A 19,228-nucleotide genomic window follows, 5' to 3' on the forward strand; every position below is an offset into this window, starting at 1 on the left:
TGAAGAGAAAAATGGTTATTAATGGCTGTGCTTTAATACAGGTAATTTGCTGATTTTAAAAATAAACATCTTAAAAAGGCTAAACTTGATTTATACATTCATCTTCTTAAGGAGAAAACACTGCTTCTTGGGTGTAAGTAGATAACGGGTCAGTGGGGCGTCACTTGGAAGGGAGATCCCAGTTTAGTCCCTCCAAAGGAGAAAGAACAAGGTTCATTTCTGTGTTAAAACTGCTGGAAAGATAAATTCCTTTCTTCTTTTGGAGACTTAGAGGGAAAGGGTGATCAAGCAAACTTTAAATGTAGACGATTAGGGAATTCCCTGGCAGTCAGTGGTTAAGACTCAGTGCTTTTACTGCCATGGTCCATGTTCAATCCCTGGTTGCAAAAGTAAGATTCCAAGAGACATGCAGTGCAGCCAAAAAAAAAAAAAAATAAAGAACAAAAGCAGAAAATTAAATAAACATGAAGTCATGTGAACAAGTTTTTTTTTTCCTTCCTCATTCCCCTGCTGTGTTCTCTATTTCCAGTTACAGAATAGATTTTTGATTTGGGGTTAGATGCTATAAGTTAGGCTGTTTAGAGTCTGTCCTCACAGTTTGTTAAAATTTGACTGGGGAACTGATTTGCCTGTCAAAGCTGAGAACTGTGTCAGGGCTTGTTATCCTTTCCCTCACCTTCTAATATGCATTCATTCAAACAGTGTGCTTTTCTGAGAATCAAAAAGAGGGCGATTGTGCAACCTGCAAAAGGCAGTCAGGGATATTTGCCTTTGGAATTTTTAGAACATGTCTGTAACACAAACATGCATTGCTGTTACACAGTCAAAATAGTGTACTTATTGGGACCCTAAACTTTTCATAGTAAAAAATCAGAATTAGTGATGCAAAACATTAGAGCTAAGGACTCCACAAATGGTCTATAGAACAATATTGTTTTAAATACAAGCCAGCATTAAGGTTAAAAGTTTTTATTTTGTAATTGAGCAAGAAAGTTGGGGGTGGTAAGTGAATTTTAGTTTACCTGAAAAGCTTTTGCAGCCAGGAAAATATTGACAAAGTAATAAAAAATTGCTGAGTACATGCTGTGGGCCAGGTACTCTCTCGAATGGCTGATGAAGGGTACTGAGACCTGGAGAAGTGACTTGTCCAAATGGACAGAGCTAATCATTGGTAGAGCTGAGGCTGAACTCCAGATCTTCAGACTATCAAGTTCTATGGAGTGTTTTTGTTTAAGCTGTTTGTTGTTGTTGTTGTTTTGTGGTCTAGAATCACAGCATTATTCTTTCCTAGGAGCAAGGCAGGCAGCTTTATAATATGGGCAGAGAGCTCTCTTCGGAAGGATGGAAGACCCTGCTCTCCCCATTCTTGAACATCTCTTAATGGTTTGTACATGTACTAGGAAGAGTAAGTAGTGAATGGTAGTCCAGAGAAAGCCACACTATTGTTTATCAGCTGGAAAGTCAACTTGCACCCAGAAAACAGTACATTCTTTCCTACAGTTTATATAATTAGAAGTTAGGAGGACAGGAGAAGGTGGGGGTGGGGAGGGATAGTGGGTGGATGTGTGGAGGGGCATGAGTTCTACAGGGCCAGAGGGTCAATCAGTAAGTTCTGCAGAAAGGTATGTTGTTTGTTTGCTAAGTCATCTCCGACTCTTTGCGACCTCTTGGCCTGCAGCACGTCAGGCTTCCCTGTCCTTCACTGTCTCCTGGAGGAAGCCTTTCTCCAGGGAGAGAGGTTCCTAGCTATTGGGCACATGGAGGCCCATATCTTGCCACAGGAGGAGTGTCAGTTATATTCAATACACTCAAATCCCTAAATTCAGGTCTATGTTTCTCTCCATAAATTTCCAGTTTTTCATGCTTATCACTCAGTGTGACGTCTTCAGTGCTTGGCAGGTGGCCCATTTCAAATTGAAATCTCCAAGGTGTGAGGCTGGCAGGTTAAGTTCATAAAAATCGAGAATTCTTAGGAAAACTATAACCCATAAGTGCGGACACAAAGAATTTGGGAGCTGGGGTTCTTAAGACTGGAGTAAGGGGTTCTTCAGCTCCCCAAAGTTTGGGAAGTTTGGAGTTCATCCAGGACTTAATAGAAGGCAATATTAAGAGACAAACGCCAAGAATCCAGGGCTGGCTCAGGATCCAGGGATCGGGAGCACCGCGTATATTGGGGGCCTGCTAAAATGCAGATTCCTTGGCCCTACTCCAGACTTAATAGCTGGGGTCGGACTCCTCAGGGGATTCTGATACCTCCAGTCCAGGTGCTGACGTTTGAGAACCACGGGCTGCGGGTTGGTTATCAAGCTCAGGTTTGCAGAACAACCGTGTAACGATAAAGGCTTTAAAGAAGACTTTGCAGGGAAGGAATACAAGCTTTGGGAAGGACAGACTGGGTTCAGAATGGATCTGGCAGCCTAGGAGGGTCTGGAAGGGTAGCTAATTCGGGAGGAGCAGGCAGGGGGGCGGGTCCGGGGCGGGTAAGAGCGCCTAGATCAGCACCTGTAGCAAAGAGCGAGCAGCGACAGCGTTAAGTTTCTCACTGTCCGCGTAACAAAGAGGGGCTCCAGGAGCGGAGCGCCGAGGTGCGGCACGCCCATCCGCGGGCTCCACCAGGGCCGTCTACACCCCTGACCTTTCGTCAGGGCGCCACCAGGCCCACAAAGCGAGCCCCGGTCTGGTGGCTCCGAGCGAACGGCGCGCCCAGGCGGCGGCCCCTGGCGCCCTCACCTCAGGGAAAGGACTGCGACGCTCCTTCGGGGCGGTAACTACCGCGTCCCCGCCCCTCCCTACGTCACACGGAGAGGGGCGGGCCGGCGCTGTGACGTCACCGGGCGGGTGCCAGCGGAAGTGACGTGCGGCGGCGGTGCGGCCTGGGCAACGGCCGGGCTAACGATGGCTGGCATGTCGGCTCTGAAGCGACTATCGCCTTTCGCTCACGTTGGAGGCCACCTCTTCAGAGGCCGCTGCGCGCGGGCGGCTGGAGCCGGTGGCGTCCGTCGGTGAGTATTGCTTGCGGTTGGGGCTTAGCCCGCTTCTAGCGGAAGGCACTAGCCTTCGGGACGCCCTCACCTTGACGCCGAGCAGCAGGGGCCGATCTGGTCTGCGGCGGCCTCCACCCCTGAGGCATGCTGGGACTTGTAGTCTGACGGCGCGACACCGGGGCCGGGGGAGCCGATAGAGGTGTGTATCTGACGGTCCCGGCCCCAGAGGGAGGCTGTCCCCGGGAAGCTGACCAGTTGAACGTGGAGACAGTTGGAGCTAATCTGGAAGCAAGGACAGGAGCTGAGGAGGCGAGGGCGTTAGGCAGAGGAAATTACCTGTACAGGGTAATTTGAAGCTTCAAGCTCGAGGCAGGGTGAGGCAAGAGGTGAGGCCGGAGACCTCGGGTCGTAGGGAAAGAATGGTAGAGGCTCCTTATGCGTGGCTGTGCCCTAGCTTCCCTGGTGGCGCAGATAGTAAAGGATCTGCCCGCAGTGCGGGAGACCCGAGTTCGATCCCTGGATCAAGATTTCCCCGGAGAAGGGAATGGCAACCCACTCTAGTATTCTTGCCTGGAGAATCCTCTGAACAGAGGAGCCTGGCGGGCTACCCAAAGAGTCGGACACGACTGACCGACTAAAACACACAGGCCTGCCTGAGAGATTTCTAACAGAGGCGCTGATCGGTCGTTTTAATCAGATGTCGCGTGGCCACATTTTAATTCTAAAAAAAATTACTATGGTTGCAGAGTGGAGAATTAGTGCTCCAAGGCACGAGAGTGGAGTGGGGAAGGGTGGGAAGACAGCCAAAAGTGGATGCTTGGGCAATGTCGGAAGTTTTCTTTTAAAAAATATTTTGTAGACAGTTTTCTGTTTCAAAAAAAAAAATTGATGGAGAAGGAAATGGCAACCCACTCCAGTGTTCTTGCCTGGAGAATCCCAGGGAAGGGGGAGCCTGGTGGGCTTCTGTCTATGGGGTCACACAGAGTCGGACATGACTGAAGTGACTTAGCAGCAGCAGCAGCATGCCACCTCTAACCTCAGGAGACACATACTGTTTTCTGGGTAGTCGTGTAGAAGACCCAATAACTAGGTTTAGGATTACAAAATGGAAGCTAGTGGAAGATGCCATAAGTTGCAAATATTAGAAATGAAAAAGAGAAATCTATTATTTGCAAATGGCATGATTTTATACATAAGTCCAGAACAAAATGTTGAATTGGGAAGTATATTTACTATGTGTTGCCTTATTCTGTGCCTTATAGACCATCCAGTGCTACGCTGAATAGATATAACGATCATGAACATCCTTGTTCCATGTTATGTTTCCACCTAGAACATTTATTCTTAAATTTTAAAATTATGGATTCATCTACTTTAAAAGGTGGAAAGCCTATTGATATTTTAAAAATGGCATTGAAACATGTATATTATCATATGTGAAACAAATCGCCAGTTCAGGGTCGATGCATGATACAGGATGCTCGGGGCTGGTGTGTGGGGATGACCCAGAGGGAGGATAAGGGGAGGAGGGAGGTGGGAGGGGGGTTCAGGAAGGGGAACTCATGTACACCCGGGGCGGATTCATGTCAATGTATGGCAAAACCAACCAATGTAATATTGTAAAATAATTAGCCTCCAATAAAAAAAATAAATAAAAGTTGAGTTTTGAAACAAAACAACAAAAAAAAAATTGAGAGGATGGTACAGAGATTTCCCATAAACCCCCCAAACCACACATGCATAGCTTGCTTCATTATCAGCATCCCCCACCTGAGGGTACGTTTGTTACAGTTGATGAGCCTACGTTGACTGATTATTGTCACCCAAAGCCCGTAGTATCCTTTAGAGTTTACCTTTGCAACACCAGAATTTAAGAGAGTGAGCAAGTTGGAGAAGGAAACGGCAACCCACTCCAGTACTCTTGCCTGGAGAATACCACGGATGGAGGAGCCTGGTAGGCTACAGTCCATGGGGTCGCAAAGAGTCAGACACGACTGAGCGACTTCACTTTGCAACACCAGCATTTAAGAGAGTGAGCAAAAGCAGAGTCACCCGTGATGTAGTGGGAGAAGCCCCCTGGAGAGCCCAGTGCTGATGCCGAGGGAAGGCAGTCTACCAAGAGCAAGCTGGAAGTGCGGAGAGATTCAGCAAGAGCAGGACTGAAAACAGTACACTGGATTTTTCCGGGTGATGTTCCAGGCCTCTCTGACTACGGTCCACACTTTACCAAGAGGCACTGCAAAATAGTGGCTAAAAGCAGGATTCTGCCCTCAGACTGTTCAAATCTCACCTCTGCCACGCTCTTGCTGTCGTGATCTCTTAAGAACTGAGTTTTCTCACCGGTTTAATTGGGATAATAATGTTGACTCCCAGGGAAGTAAACAACAAATCTCTGAAGTGTTTTTACCAGAGTTGCTGGTGCTCAGTAAAGACCATACAAGTATTGTATAAATAGCTGTTGTTATTAGGGAACTGAGACCCAGCTAAATGAAAAGAGTGGCTTGCTTAAAGCCGCGTGTCTGTTATGAGTATGGAACTGGGACAGATGTAGGATGGAGAGAAGGAAAAGGCATGTGTGACGTGAGAAGGACCGAGATCCAGAGCCACCAACAGTAGCCTTTGAGCCTGCCTGGGAAGACGAGGGGTGTTCCTCTTCACTGCGGTCTTGGTTCTTCCATACCAAGATTTTAATGATTTATTAAAATTAAAAAAAAAATAATCTGCTGTCGTAGTTTCTGTTTAGAGGGATGTTCAGGCCTGTCTAGTTTGCCTTAGTGCAGTTAACAGCCTCTCTTGGAACATAAAATTAGATGTTTGTGGACTCTATATTCTTTAATCATGGCAGTCATTATGTCATCCATCCTTTCTCTAATTGCAGTGTTTCAAATCTTTGTTCAAAAAGATTTATACCTTACAGTCAATGACCCACTTATTTCATAGTTAAAACAAGATGTAACTCTCACAATAATGAAATGTGGAGAGTTCCCGGGAAGGGGTTTAATCTATAATTTTCAAAACTTATTTTAAATGAGTTTACCTGATGGGCACTTACTACTCGATTGTATCTGTAACCTGTCAAAGAGGAAGCCTGTTGTTAACATAGTGAATTCCCTCCCATGGTTTGTTTACATAAAGTAGTATCTGTACGCACAGATACCTCCTGCATAGGTACTGTTAAGTAAAATTGGCATACAGAAACAGTGTGGTAAATTCAGGGTGTAATGATGCTTGACAGAAACTTTTAAAAGTAACATGTCGTGAGAGGGTTATTGGTGGTTCGAACAATAAATGTACCATGGAAGCGCTTTGCAGTCCATAAAGTTCCATACAAATGTAATATCATATTCTAAGTAAAAAATTAGTACTATACGTTAGTAAAAAATTACCTAAAAACTGACTGAAGTTTAGAAGCTGGCTTTAACAAATGTTTGAAAAAAAAAAAAAGTAACATATGGTCACTGTAAAAAAGGATACATACTTACATGAACACACACATGCATGCAGAAAGAATAAAACCCATTTCTCACCATCCATAGCTAATTACTATTAATACTTTATATAGAATCTTTCAAATAAAAGTGTTGGGTAGATATTTACATAAATATGGAATTAATGTTGTTTGTGGGCAGTATTTAAGAGTTTGGGCTTTGCCACCAAACAATAATACTCCAATGTTCTGATTTGTAAACATTGATAACCATAGATGTATCTCATCAGGTTGTTTTGAAAATTAAATGATAATATATAAAGTGCTTGGTGTGGTGTCTGACAGGTGATAAGACACTCTGTAAATAATAACTATTAGTCATCTTTTAGAGTAGAAGAGAATAAAAAGGGTACTAGGTAATACGTATCAAGAACCATGGAAGTATTAATGTTCACAAAACTGTAGTGCATTTTGAAGTAATTTTACTGAAGTTTTTGTACAGATATTCATTTCTTTGTCAAACAAAAGGGAGCATTGTTTTATAAGCTGATTCTTACCTGGAATGAAATTTGTGAACACGTTTTATATAGAAACTTTCTTTGAAATTCTATATCCATTTCTATCTAATAGTATATGTATAGCTGCTTTTGAAAAGGACTTGAAAGTAGCCCCATTAAGTACAACTTACATTATTTATATTAGATTCAAGTTATAATAATTATAATCCAACAAAATGAGTAGAGCCTCATGGACTATATCCCACACCTTGTCAGCAGTATCTAAATGAGAAAACAAAAACCAGAAAAACTTATTCAAACTTACTGTTTAAATCTCTTTGCTTTGTTCGGTGCTGTTGGCTTATTGAAAACGATCTAAGTTCTCTTTTCCATAAAGTGGTCTTTTAATAAAGAATGTATTACTGATACAGCAGAGGACATAATTTGTCTTTGAAACAGATGGCTCTCCAGAACAAAATTAATTTGTTGATTTGTTTCTTTGGATAAGCTAGTGACCTGCTGCAGATTCACAATCCCTTAACAACCGTGTGGGGCCAGTACCCCGCTAATCAGCACATTCATATGTGGCGTAAAATGTGTGGATATTCACTGAATGAACATCATAATTAGCTTCTCGTCAGTTCAGGCCAGTTTTTGCCGCTGCACATGTTTACAGCACGCTTATGCAAGTGGAGTATTTTGAGGGACCATGGAGCATTATCCTTCTGTTTTTTTTGCAGAGGAGGAGAGAAAGGTTTATTTTTTGGCTGTAACTCATAGAGTTTTGGATGAGCTTGAAGACAGAGCAAGCTGCTTCACATGTCCGTTTTGTCGTGTAGGGCTGGTGGAGGTGCGCACATCGAGCCCCGGTACAGACAGTTCCCGCAGCTGACCAGATCCCAGGTGATCCAGGCCGAGTTCTTCAGTGCGACCATGTGGTTCTGGATTCTCTGGCGCTTCTGGCACGATTCAGATGCTGTGCTGGTAAGTGCATGAGAGTAGTCCTGTCCTTCTTTGGGTGTGGGGAGGGAAGATCTGTTAACAGCTTAGATTGTTTTTCTGTTTGTAGCCTGTTTTTCTATCTGGAGGTATATTGTCCTTATGTGTATGCAGGGATCCTTTTATTTTAGGAAACATTATCATCTCTGACCTTGTCTACCAAGGGATGTACACGTAGGTTCTTTGTGTCTTACAGTTGCCAATTGGTGGCCGTTATCTGGAAGGGAGACTACAGAAGCTAATTCTCTTACCTTCCAAGCTGGGTAGGGGGTCATCAGCAGGTTAAGTTTCACCCTTAAATGTCTTTAAATGATACATGTCATCTAGTCTGTCTAGAGGCCCAGGGCAGCTCGGTTGAGTGGAATGGATGTGAGCTAATTTGTCTGAAGCAGGGAAATTAATTACTGTTGACTTTCTAACATATAACTGGCCTCAAATGAGCTTTTAATCACATTTGCACAGATGCCATTCTCTAGGAAATTACACTTTTAGGCCATTGAAATCCGTGCTTATTGATCCAAAATACTTTGAATTTCAGTAAATTTAGTTAATTTTTTTTAAGGATAGGGAAAAATCTTAAATTTACACAGTGAGTTCTAGAAGCATCAGGTTGATTGGTGTCCCACTTCTCTTAGAATTTCTGTGCCCTTGTCCCCCAGAAAGAAGCAGCCTAGTGTCTGTGAACTGGCAGCACACAGACACCTTTGTTTCATTGTGGGTCAGCTGTCGGATCTATGTGTGGCTGTTTGGCAGGAGACGATGACATGCCCTAGATCAGGATCAAAGCAGAATGAGTCCACCTGAGGCTCCCAGGTCCCCCAGCAGGAATGACAGGACAGTTTGAGACGCTGTGTTTTGTCAGGGATTCAAGACAACAGTGTTGTCAAGGGATTCACAACAATTCAGGGATTGTTGTGACGTGGGGTGTCTTTGAAATCTATTTTCTCCGTTCCCCCTCCTTCCATCCAAAACTCATACTCAAATGCTGGCTCAGGCGGAAGCTCCAAAATGGCCAAGCTTCTCAAATTCAGGCCGCAGCGCATTCTGAACAGATTGAAGTTGGACCATCAGATGGTTGAGGTGCAACAGAATTTGCTCCTGGGGTATATCAAGGATTGTTTATTATTTAAATCAATTTTCCCCCCAAGATTTCTTTTAAAATTTAATCAACTGTATGCAGTATAGATTATTAATAGTTTTGTGAAGTATAGATTCTTGAACTTGTTTTTTAATTGGTTGTCCTTAGGGTCACTTTCCTTATCCTGACCCTTCCCAGTGGACGGATGAGGAATTGGGTATCCCTCCAGATGATGAAGACTGAAAACGGAGGCTCAGCTCTTGCCAAATGGGTGCACCCCATGTTTCTTGTTATGTTTAACATTTGTCTGTAAACATGTTTTGACTTTGCACCTATGATGGTTCCGAAGAAACAGTGCATTTTATAACAGCATAAAGAATAATTAATACATCACGTCTAATTTCTGCTTTTCCGATTTTCACATTTGCTGTCATTCTGCCCCTTCTTCCCGTACACACTTTTAGTCTCATCTTCCTTTTCTTTTTATGTTTTAAAAAATTACTTTTTCTTAATCTTTGTTACAGTTTAGGGTCCCATTTGTCTGTTTATTGATCAGAGACTTTAAGCACCAGCTCTGCTGGACAAGATAGATAGGGAGCTTGTTTGTAGTTGCAAAAATAGTTCTAATGAAAAATTTGAGCATATGGGAATGTTACATATTGGAATTGGGTGGAAGTTAACTCTTTCAACAGTAAAAGGTTATGGCCCTTTCATTTTCCAGATCAGGAGGTTTTTCTTTCAAAAGGAAGATACTGGGAGGAATTCTTTTCCTCACAAATCCTTCAGGGATTAAGACATTGTCATTTAAAATGTTTTTGAATTAATCACTGCATGGATAAAAGACCTAAAATAAAGCCCAGACTCTTAAAGCTTTTAAAATAAAGCACAGGAGACTATCTTAATAATTTTAAGGCAGACAAAAAACTTTTGGATAAGAAACAAAAGCACTAATTAAAAAAACAATAAATTTTATTTAGCCTTATCAAAAATTTCTGCTATCAAAAGATACCATTAAGGAAATATATAAGCCACTAATTTGGAAAAAATATAGCATCTATATCCAACAAAGGGCTTGTATCTGGTAGAGGTAAAGAACCCCTATAATCATAAATTGGATTGAACAATCGAGTTGAAAAATGGGCAAAAGCCTTGAGCAGATACTTCACAAAAATGGCCAATAATCACATGAAAAAAGGCTCTTAATGTCATTAATCACCAGGGAAATGCAAATTAAAGCTACAGTACGACATCTTTTATACTCACTAGGATGGCTAAAATAGGACTGACAACTTTAAAATGTTAGTGACAGTTTGGAGCAACTAGCAATATTTGCCAGTAAGTACAATGATTTTGTAGAATTGTTTGGCAGTTTCTAATGAAGTTAAACATGTATCCTGTTGCTGCTGCTAAGTCACCTCAGTCGTGTCCGACTCTGTGTGACCCCATAGACGGCAGCCCACCAGCCTCCCCCGTCCCTGGGATTCTCCAGGCAAGAACACTGGAGTGGGTTGCCATTTCCTTCTCCAATGTGTGAAAGTGAAGTTGCTCAGTCATGTCCGACCCTTAGCGACCCCACAGACTGCAGCCCACCAGGCTCCTCCATCCTTGGGATTTTCTAGGCAAGAGGACTGGAGTAGCTTGCCATTGCCTTCTCCAAAACATGTATCCTAGGATTCAGCAACTGTATTCCTAGGATTTACTCAAGAGAAATGAGAACTATATCTCCATAAAAGACATGTACAAAATGTTTCATAACATCTCCAAACTAGACCTAACTACATCAATCAGAGAATGGATAAACGTATTACAGTATATTCATTCAACTGAATAATAATAATTCAGCAATTAAAAACAACTAGCTATAAGACACGATCATTTAGATGAATCTGAGTCATATTAAGCAGGAGTGAATGTCACTTAAAAGTACATAATGAATGATTCCATTCATATGATGTCTACAAACTGGTGAAACTGTAGAGGTAGGGTGGGGGTTATGTGGGTGTATACAGTTGTCAAAATTCATTGAAATAAACCCTTAGTATCTGCACATTTTTAATTACACCTCCATAAAAATGTAAAAAAACATAAAAACCATTGCACATTAATAATTGCCATCATTCAAAATACCTTGGAAATTGTTTTAAAGAATAGGAAGCATTAAGTGACAGTTAAGTGTTCCTGTTAAATCAGACTACTAGTATGCTGTTATTTTAATTAGAAGTAGTTTATTGACATAAAAATTACAGCAGTTTTGAATATGTGGGGGAGTGGGGGGTGGGGCAAACAGTTAAGCTGTTTTATAGCTTGTTTTGTGTCTCTGGGTTTGCTATGGACCTGGCAGAGGTCCCATCCTCACCAGGCCTCTGTTTCTCCAGTGTTAATAGGTCTGCAGCCGTAGCCTCTCCTGTCTTCTCATATACTTTCCAATATTCCTGCACACAGTCATTAACATTTTAATGATTAGACCGTAAGCCTGTTGAGAAAGCAAGGTGATTTGACTCCTCTGCAAGGCCACTCACATGATTGATGCTCAGTGAATGCTTGAATAATTGAATGAACAAGAGCGATGGATTTGAAGCTTTCCAACTTTTGTTTCCCTGCAGGAGCCAGGTGAGAATTTCAAGAAATGAAGGACATCATATTGTATATTAAAGTTGTAAATTAAAGTGTGTTGGTCAAGAATGAGGAACTGAGTTATGGATATTTCTGATGACAGCCACCCTTTATAGATGATTTCCTGTGCACTGAACTTCTGTGCCAACTGGGTACTCCATGGTATAGATGATCAGTGAGGACATCAAGGTTCAAGGAAGTGAAGTAACCTTACTTCGGGTCACACACTGCTGAGTGAACATTAGGTCTGACCCCATGCTTGCCAGCAGTGCCATACTTGCCTACCTGCTTAGCTGTGTTAGTCGCATGCACATTGACAGTTTATGTGAAGATCTTGCCATTTCTTACTGCTAGTGTTTTCTTGCCCAAAGCATACAGAGGTTAGAGGTCGGTGCAGTCCATCTCGTGTTTATGTATCTCTTGTGGGCTGGACATTGTGTTGAGTCACCATTTGTGGAACTCTTAAGACATGTTTCTATTTAGGAATTCTTAGGGCCAGAAGAATGTGAGATAAGGGTGAAATAGCATAATGCAGGTTTTCAAGAGTTTGTTTCAAAGTACTTTTCAACTTACTGAGAGGAGGTAGGACAGAATTTTTTCTATCTATAGATAAAAATATGCACTAGAGTAGCTTAAGGACTTGCCCAGAAGCATAGCTGTTCACATTTTTATGTTTTTGACTAGGTGTTGGGACTGCCATGCTAAAGAAGACAGATGAGAACTCAGACTTTGGCACGGACAGACAGAGAGTTGCTGTGAAGGCAGTTACACTGGGTGCTAGGTGGCTCCATGCTGATCCTTTTTGGTGGACAGAAGGCATCTGAGCTGAAACCTGACACATAGCAGGAACCAGTTGTGTGGGGTCTGAAGGAAGAGTGCCCCAGGGACAAGGAAGAGCAAGGACCAAGGTCTAGGGTGGGACCGGGGTCACCATGTTTAAGGGACAGAAAGTATTGGGCTTCAGCAGGGGAGGAGAGGGTGGGACTAGATGAGGTCAGGCAGTGAGAAAGCTGCTCACAAGCTTTATGCAGGGGATGGTCCAATTTGAGTTCCTGGTTCCTAGGCTTTCACTTTGGTTCTCCCCAGTGGTCAGAGTGGGCACAATGGCAGCAAAAGCGGCAGCAAGTGAAACAGTTTTTCACCCTCCCACTGTCGGCTCCAGCAGTCCTGAGCCTGGCACACTGTTGTTGGACACTCCTGGTTTTGTGTTTACTCAGCTGTGGAGGAGTGTGCTGTCTCACCTGTTAAATATTTATGGTCTTTAAAAGACCATTAGATTCCTATGTACTTTTTAGGTCTCATTTTTTGTTGTTTTCCATTGCTGCTCCTCCAGCCATCAATAGAGTTGTTTGGGAAAGAATACAGTCTTTAACAGTGAACTCAAGTAGGATAACCCCATTAGCTTTTTTCCTGAGAAATCAATAAGAATTGCTTGACTTGAATTAAAAGATTACTTAAACTAGCCATCTTTTAAAATCAGCCAATGTGGCCTCCATATGCTGAATCCTCTTTTCTATACCTGGGCTGTGAAATCAGTTTGTGCTGATGCAAAAATTGTCCCAGCCAGCCTACTCTCAAAGGAACAAACCTTTTACTCTCCTCATACTCTTTCCATTTTAGAGATGAGTAAGTTGAATTTCCCTTGTGGCTCAGCTGGTAAAGAATCTGCCTGCAATGCGAGAGACCTGTGTTCAATCCCTGGGTTGGGAAGATCCCCTGAAGGGAAAGGCTACCCACTCCAGTATTCTGGCCTGGAGAATTCCATGGACAGTGTAGTCTATGGGGTCGCAAAGAGTCTGACATGACTGAGTGACTTGCACTTCCAACTTTATCTTCTATGTTGAACCGTAGAGCAGTTAGGTAACTTCCCCAAGTTCCAATGGTTAGACAGCTAAGGTTCAAATCCTGGTTGTTTGGCTGTAGGTCTGAGTGAGGTAGAGTAAAGCTTTGTGATCAAGACCTACTTACTCTTATTTATGTTGTGACCTAGAGTGTGTGTGTATGTGTATACATACATATATAATAGAAAAGTTTTATGAAAACTTCCCTGTTATATTTTCTTTTTTATTCTACATTTAAACAAATGGTTGATTCAGACTGATTTTACTACCCACCTAGATAGCATATTAAAAAGCAGAGACATTACTTTGCCAACCAAGGTCCGTCTAGTCAAGGCTATGGTTTTTCCCGTGGTCATGTATGGATGTGAGAGTTGGACTGTGAAGAAAGCTGATCGCCGAAGAATTGATGCTTTTGAACTGTGGTGCTGGAGAAGACTCTTGAGAGTCCCTTGGACTGCAAGGAGATCCAACCAGTCCATTCTAGAGGAGATCAATCCTGGGTGTTCATTGGAAGGACTTATGCTAAAGCTGAAACTGCAATACTTTGGCCACCTCATGCGACGAGTTGACTCACTGGAAAAGACTGATGCTGGGAGCGATTGGGGGTAGGAGACGGGGACGACAGAGAATGAGGTGGCTGGATGGCATCACCGACTCGATGGACATGGGTTTGAGTGAACTTCAGGAGTTGGTGATGGACAGTGAGGCCTGGCGTGCTGTGGTTCATGGGGTCGCTAAGAGTCGGACACGACTGAGCGACTGAAATGAACTGAACTGAACTGAATGAGTTTCAATCTGCAGTTTGGAAAACTGGCACAGTGAAGAACTCAGGCCCTGGAGTCAGACTTGCTGGGTCTGACTCCTAGCTCTGGTCATTTATTTATGGAATGCCTGCTGGGAGTTTGGGCAGATTACTTGTTTGAACTTTGCCTCAATGCCCTCATTTGTAAAATGGATTAAGTAGATTCAATGAATTTGCACATAAGCCCTCAGAACTACATTTGGCAGGAAGGAAATACCCTAAATGGAAGCAACTGTTATTTCCAAACCATTGGGTCCAGACTAAGTTTCTAGTGACCCTTGAATCCTAGTTTGATTTTTATAAATAAGCCTCCACATGGAGACAAACTAAACATATTTCAGCAGATGCAGTCACCCCTCTCCTCTGCCTAAAGCAAGACAGACATTTAGGATGGCTTTTTCTTCCTAGTGAGTGGCTAAAAGAACAAAGTTTTAGGCTGTGGCCTGGTAGAGGGAGAGATGTACCTTCATAAATGGAAAGGTAGGCAGTGAAAGAACTGATGGCAACCGAAGATATCAAGTGTCAAAATTTAACACACGTGTGAATTTACCCAGTTTCCTATGGAAACTTGAGTGTAAATAACACAACTGATTACCTAATAAAGTTGTGAGGCGTGGAGGTACTGTGGAAGCAATGCTTGTTGTGCGTCTTCTGGTAACTACTGATGTCCTCTTGGTCCCAGACTAGACTGGACTAGTCTGTGGAAGAGGCAGACCCCAGTGCCTGTTGCCACCATCTCATTGGGAGCCTTAGAGGGCAGCAGTGCATAGTGGAGGAAACGGGAGCTGTCTGAGCCAGTACTGGCTTGCCTCAGTACTCGGTCTTTACCTTCTACCTCCTGCATGAGCAGTGGGCTTGTTGACTGGAGAAGACAGAAGAGCAAGTGGAATATGCAAGTGGCACAATCTCCTTTTCTAGCTACAAATTCAGTGTCACGGAATCGACACCAATTTTTATATCCAAGTTTCGCTGTAGCCATCACAACCACATGGTGTGCCTGTGTGTTAAGTTGCTTCAGTCGTGGCCGACTCTGCGACCCTATGGACTGTAGCCTGCCAGGCTCCTCTGTCCATGGGATTCTCCAGGCAAGAACACTGGAGTGGGTTGCCATTTCATTCACCAGGGGATCTTCCCCACCGAGGGATTGAACCGGAGTCTCTTCAGTATCCTGCATTGGTAGGCACGTTCTTTACCACTAGTGCTGCCTGGTAAGCAAGTATATAGTAGTGATCTTGGTAAACCTACTTATTGACATAGTAGTGATCTTGGAAACCAAACTCCTGACTTTTTGGCTGCATGAATCTAGCCAAGTCATCCCTGGGGATTCATATTTACTCGCTGACAAGGGGAACATGTAATCCTTAAGACTGAGTCACAAAAGCTTTTTTTTGGTGGGGAGAGGACCACGCCACATAGCTTGTGGGATCTTAGTTCCCTCACCAGTGATCGAAACCTCACCCCCTGCAGTGGAAGTATGGAATCCTAACCACAGGGCTCCCAGGGAATTCCCTAGACCATATAATCTTTAAGAACTCTTTTGGCTCTTAATATTTTACAAGTCTAGGAAAACTACATAGCCTAGATAGTAGGCTCAAACTTTATCAAACCCCTGATAAAATTTCAGAAAAGCTAGTATGATATGCTTTTTTATAATAATAGAATTTTATCACAATAATTAAAGGATTCATAATTCTGGACTAGATTTTAAGGAAAACAAGAACAATGCATTAAGAAGTGAATCCACAATTACACTCCATCATGTATGAAGGTGATTTAAAAGTTAGTTTCTGTTATGTGGTATTACAGAATTACATTTTTCAGATGAGAGAACTGCAGTTCAGAGAAAATACTTGTCTCACTAGCATTTTATTATTCATTGGAGGGGCACAAAGATCAGAAACCAGATTCCTCAAACATGTGCTGTCTTGAAGACTTTTCTGTTTATACTGTTCTCAGACACAGGGTTTCCCAGTAAAGTTTTAGAATTATCTCTCTTCTGGAAACTTTGCCTGGTAATATCACATAGCGTTGATGATATTCTAGGTGTCTTTCAAACTTCATGAGATCAAATGTATAAAGTTAAGGTAGCCAGCATTAAAATGGGAAGTATAAAACATGAATGCATAGTTTCAAATGCATATATTTCTATCTACAGTCTGTGTTCCTATAGAAAATACATCTTTGGAAGTGTGTCAAAAAAGTCTGAAAGATACCATTCACAGTTCAGAAGAGGGAAGTTCTCCAGATAGACTACTACTTATACGACTCAATTACAGCACACTCTTCAGCTGAGCCCCGGGGGACAGTCATATCACACCATCACACAGTACTTGAGGATCATCATCAACATCAGACAAAAACTGTCACTTCTACAAGAGGGTAACTGGTGCAGTGTACCAAGTATTTATCTTGACAACTTGCTTTAAATGTATTTCTCATATAAATACCTTCTGCCCACCAAGCAGTAATTGAAATCTATATAAAGTTTCATTCTATATGAAATAATGTACACTTCTCAAGTTCCTCCACTGCCTGAAAGAACTGTCAAAACCCTACTTCCATTACTGAATGTGACAGTGCTAGAAAAATAATTGTCTTGATAAAGATTTCTCCATGCAGTCAATCTTTATTATAGCAGTATTCGCATATTCACATCAAGTACATAGAACTCTTTGCCTTTTATATAGTACAGAGTTTTTAAATAACTTTACACAAATAAATTTCAATCTGAATTTCAGCTATCTTATTTTATTCTCCATGCGTTCTATCCAAACTGAACAATATTTTCCATTGTACAAATTTACATGAGAACTCCAAAGTACAAATGAAAGGACCTGAGCAGGAAAGAGAACTCAAGAAGTATCAAGAAGTGGGGATGGGAAAAAAATTGAAAAAAAATAAAAAGATTCAAGCAAACATTGAGGATTAAGGGACAAGGAGACATCATCCATTTGACTGAAAATAAATGTCTTTTTTATGAATTGAAAAATAAGCTTTAAAAATAGTTACTCCTTTGTAATTTTTGCAAAGCAGGAACAGAGAGGTCTGTGGACAATTAAAAACCATCTTGTCACTGGGCACACTCCAGACTCCATGAAAACTTTTTCAATGCTTGAGCAGAACTGAAGTGAACAAAACCCACACCTTTGGCAGCAAGAGAGGAGAGGAGCGTGAATGTGAACCACCATAAGGTTTGGCGTAAACCAGGGCCATTAACTCGCTGCAGCTAAAACACGAAGGAGTTCCCTTTCCTCTCTCATAGAACTGTCCTCAGAAATAACTGAAAAGGTGGGGAGGCGCGATTTCCTTTTTCTTGGTCCAAACCAAAGAGCAATCATAACTAATAAATAAAATTCAAAGGTACATATGTCAAACGGTTAATTTCAATCTCATAGTTGTACACTCCTGTTTTAGAAGAAACAGTAATTGCTGAGCAAAGGGTTAGAGTGTACAACCAATGAACGAGCTACGTCACCGTGATAGTCCTTCAAATGGGTGACAGGAAGGCCAAGCTGAGACTATGACCTGTGGCATGGCCTAAGGAAACACGGAGGACCCAACAAATGCGTTTTCAAATGAAGGAGGGAAAATTTATAGCACACGCACACACACACATCCCTGTATGTAAACTAATATGACATGAAGATAAATAAGATGTAAAGGTTAGTCATTTATGTTGGTAATTAACATGAATAAAAAGGCATATGTTTATATAGCTGGTTTTAATCAGCTATGGAACATAGGCAAATGCATTAGGAAGGAATGATTTTTTTAAAAAACCCGTTCACAGCTTAGAATAAAAAGCACACTTATTGCACTCTTACATTTTATTTCAGGTAATTACAGTTTATTTCCCACCCTCGCATCAATTTTTCCCTACCCCTAGACTTATTCCCATACCTTCCCCCCTTCCATTTTGGTCCTATTTGTCTACATTTGTGCCTGGGTGAGCTTTGTTGCTTATACTAGTCTGAGGTTTCTTCCTATGTGACATATACTGTTAAAACACAAGTAGGTTAAAAAGGCTTAACACACAAATGTAACACAATTTTCAAAACAAAGCTAACTGACTAAGCAACTTACTCATAACTCCCATCTCCATTCCTGTAAACAGAACACTTCCTCTGCTCTATCTCTTAAGTGAATTTCACGTCTGATTCCCTACGTAGGTTCTGCGATGAGAACCAGCCACTTGTGGATGATGGACAATGTGCTCAGCCTGCCAGAAGAAGCAGATGGTCTGCACATAGCTTATTTTTTCCATACCAACATGAATAAACGTATCTTAGTTGTTTTCAATGAATACTTTATAAATCTACAGAAGTCTTAAGAAAAAAAGCATCACAAAAAACCCCCAGATACACTCACTGGCTGTGTCCTCATGCACAACTGGCTATATTAATCACTGCAATTAGTCAAAACTGCTAAATAAAACATTTTAATGAAAATGACTTAGTAATTAATAAAATGACATTGACACTTAGGTAAAGGGGGTCAAAAAGTTAAAAAAAAAAGTACTACAGAAACAACAGCTGAACTCGTGAACACGGAAATGAATCACTCAGTCACTTTTTTTGAGGTAGAGACTAACCACCCCTAAGCATTTTAAAATAAACCATGGTTACCTTAAGATTTTAGAACTTATATTTCTATCCTCTTCTACCTTAAAAATACCTGAAATGGCTAATCACCATGACTGGCAAAATTTAGGACTGAAACTCAATTTAAATGTCTTTACAAATGGAAGTGGAAATTGATTATCTCAAAACAAAACAAAGCTTACTCTCTAGTGTACTGATACAACAAAAATCTCACCAGTATTTTCAATTTACCAGAGCTAGCAACATGGAACATGAGTACACTGGCCACGTCATTCTCCTCAGGCCAATCTACAATCATGCAGAGATGCTACTGCACTCCTCGGGTGTTCAACAACCTACGGGTGTTAGTAACACACCTTAGTGGAAATGTCTAGAGAACTCGCGGA

The 19,228-nt window shown here is 41.8% G+C and overlaps 1 protein-coding gene across 1 annotated transcript; it reads left to right on the top strand.

Moving 5' to 3' along the window:
- Nucleotides 1-2,840: 2,840 nt before the first annotated feature.
- NDUFB2 (NADH:ubiquinone oxidoreductase subunit B2) lies at nt 2,841-9,373 on the top strand. Its single transcript, XM_055421382.2, has 3 exons — nt 2,841-3,002; nt 7,748-7,892; nt 9,154-9,373. Exons 1-3 carry the CDS (start codon nt 2,896-2,898, stop codon nt 9,226-9,228), a joined length of 327 nt encoding a protein of 108 aa, XP_055277357.1. The 5' UTR covers nt 2,841-2,895; the 3' UTR covers nt 9,229-9,373.
- The last annotated feature ends 9,855 nt before the right edge of the window (nt 9,374-19,228 follow it).

The sequence above is a fragment of the Moschus berezovskii genome, chromosome 3, assembly GCF_049115385.1.
Source record: "Moschus berezovskii isolate FMDL1 chromosome 3, NW_MosBer_1.0, whole genome shotgun sequence".
NCBI lineage: Eukaryota > Metazoa > Chordata > Mammalia > Artiodactyla > Moschidae > Moschus > Moschus berezovskii.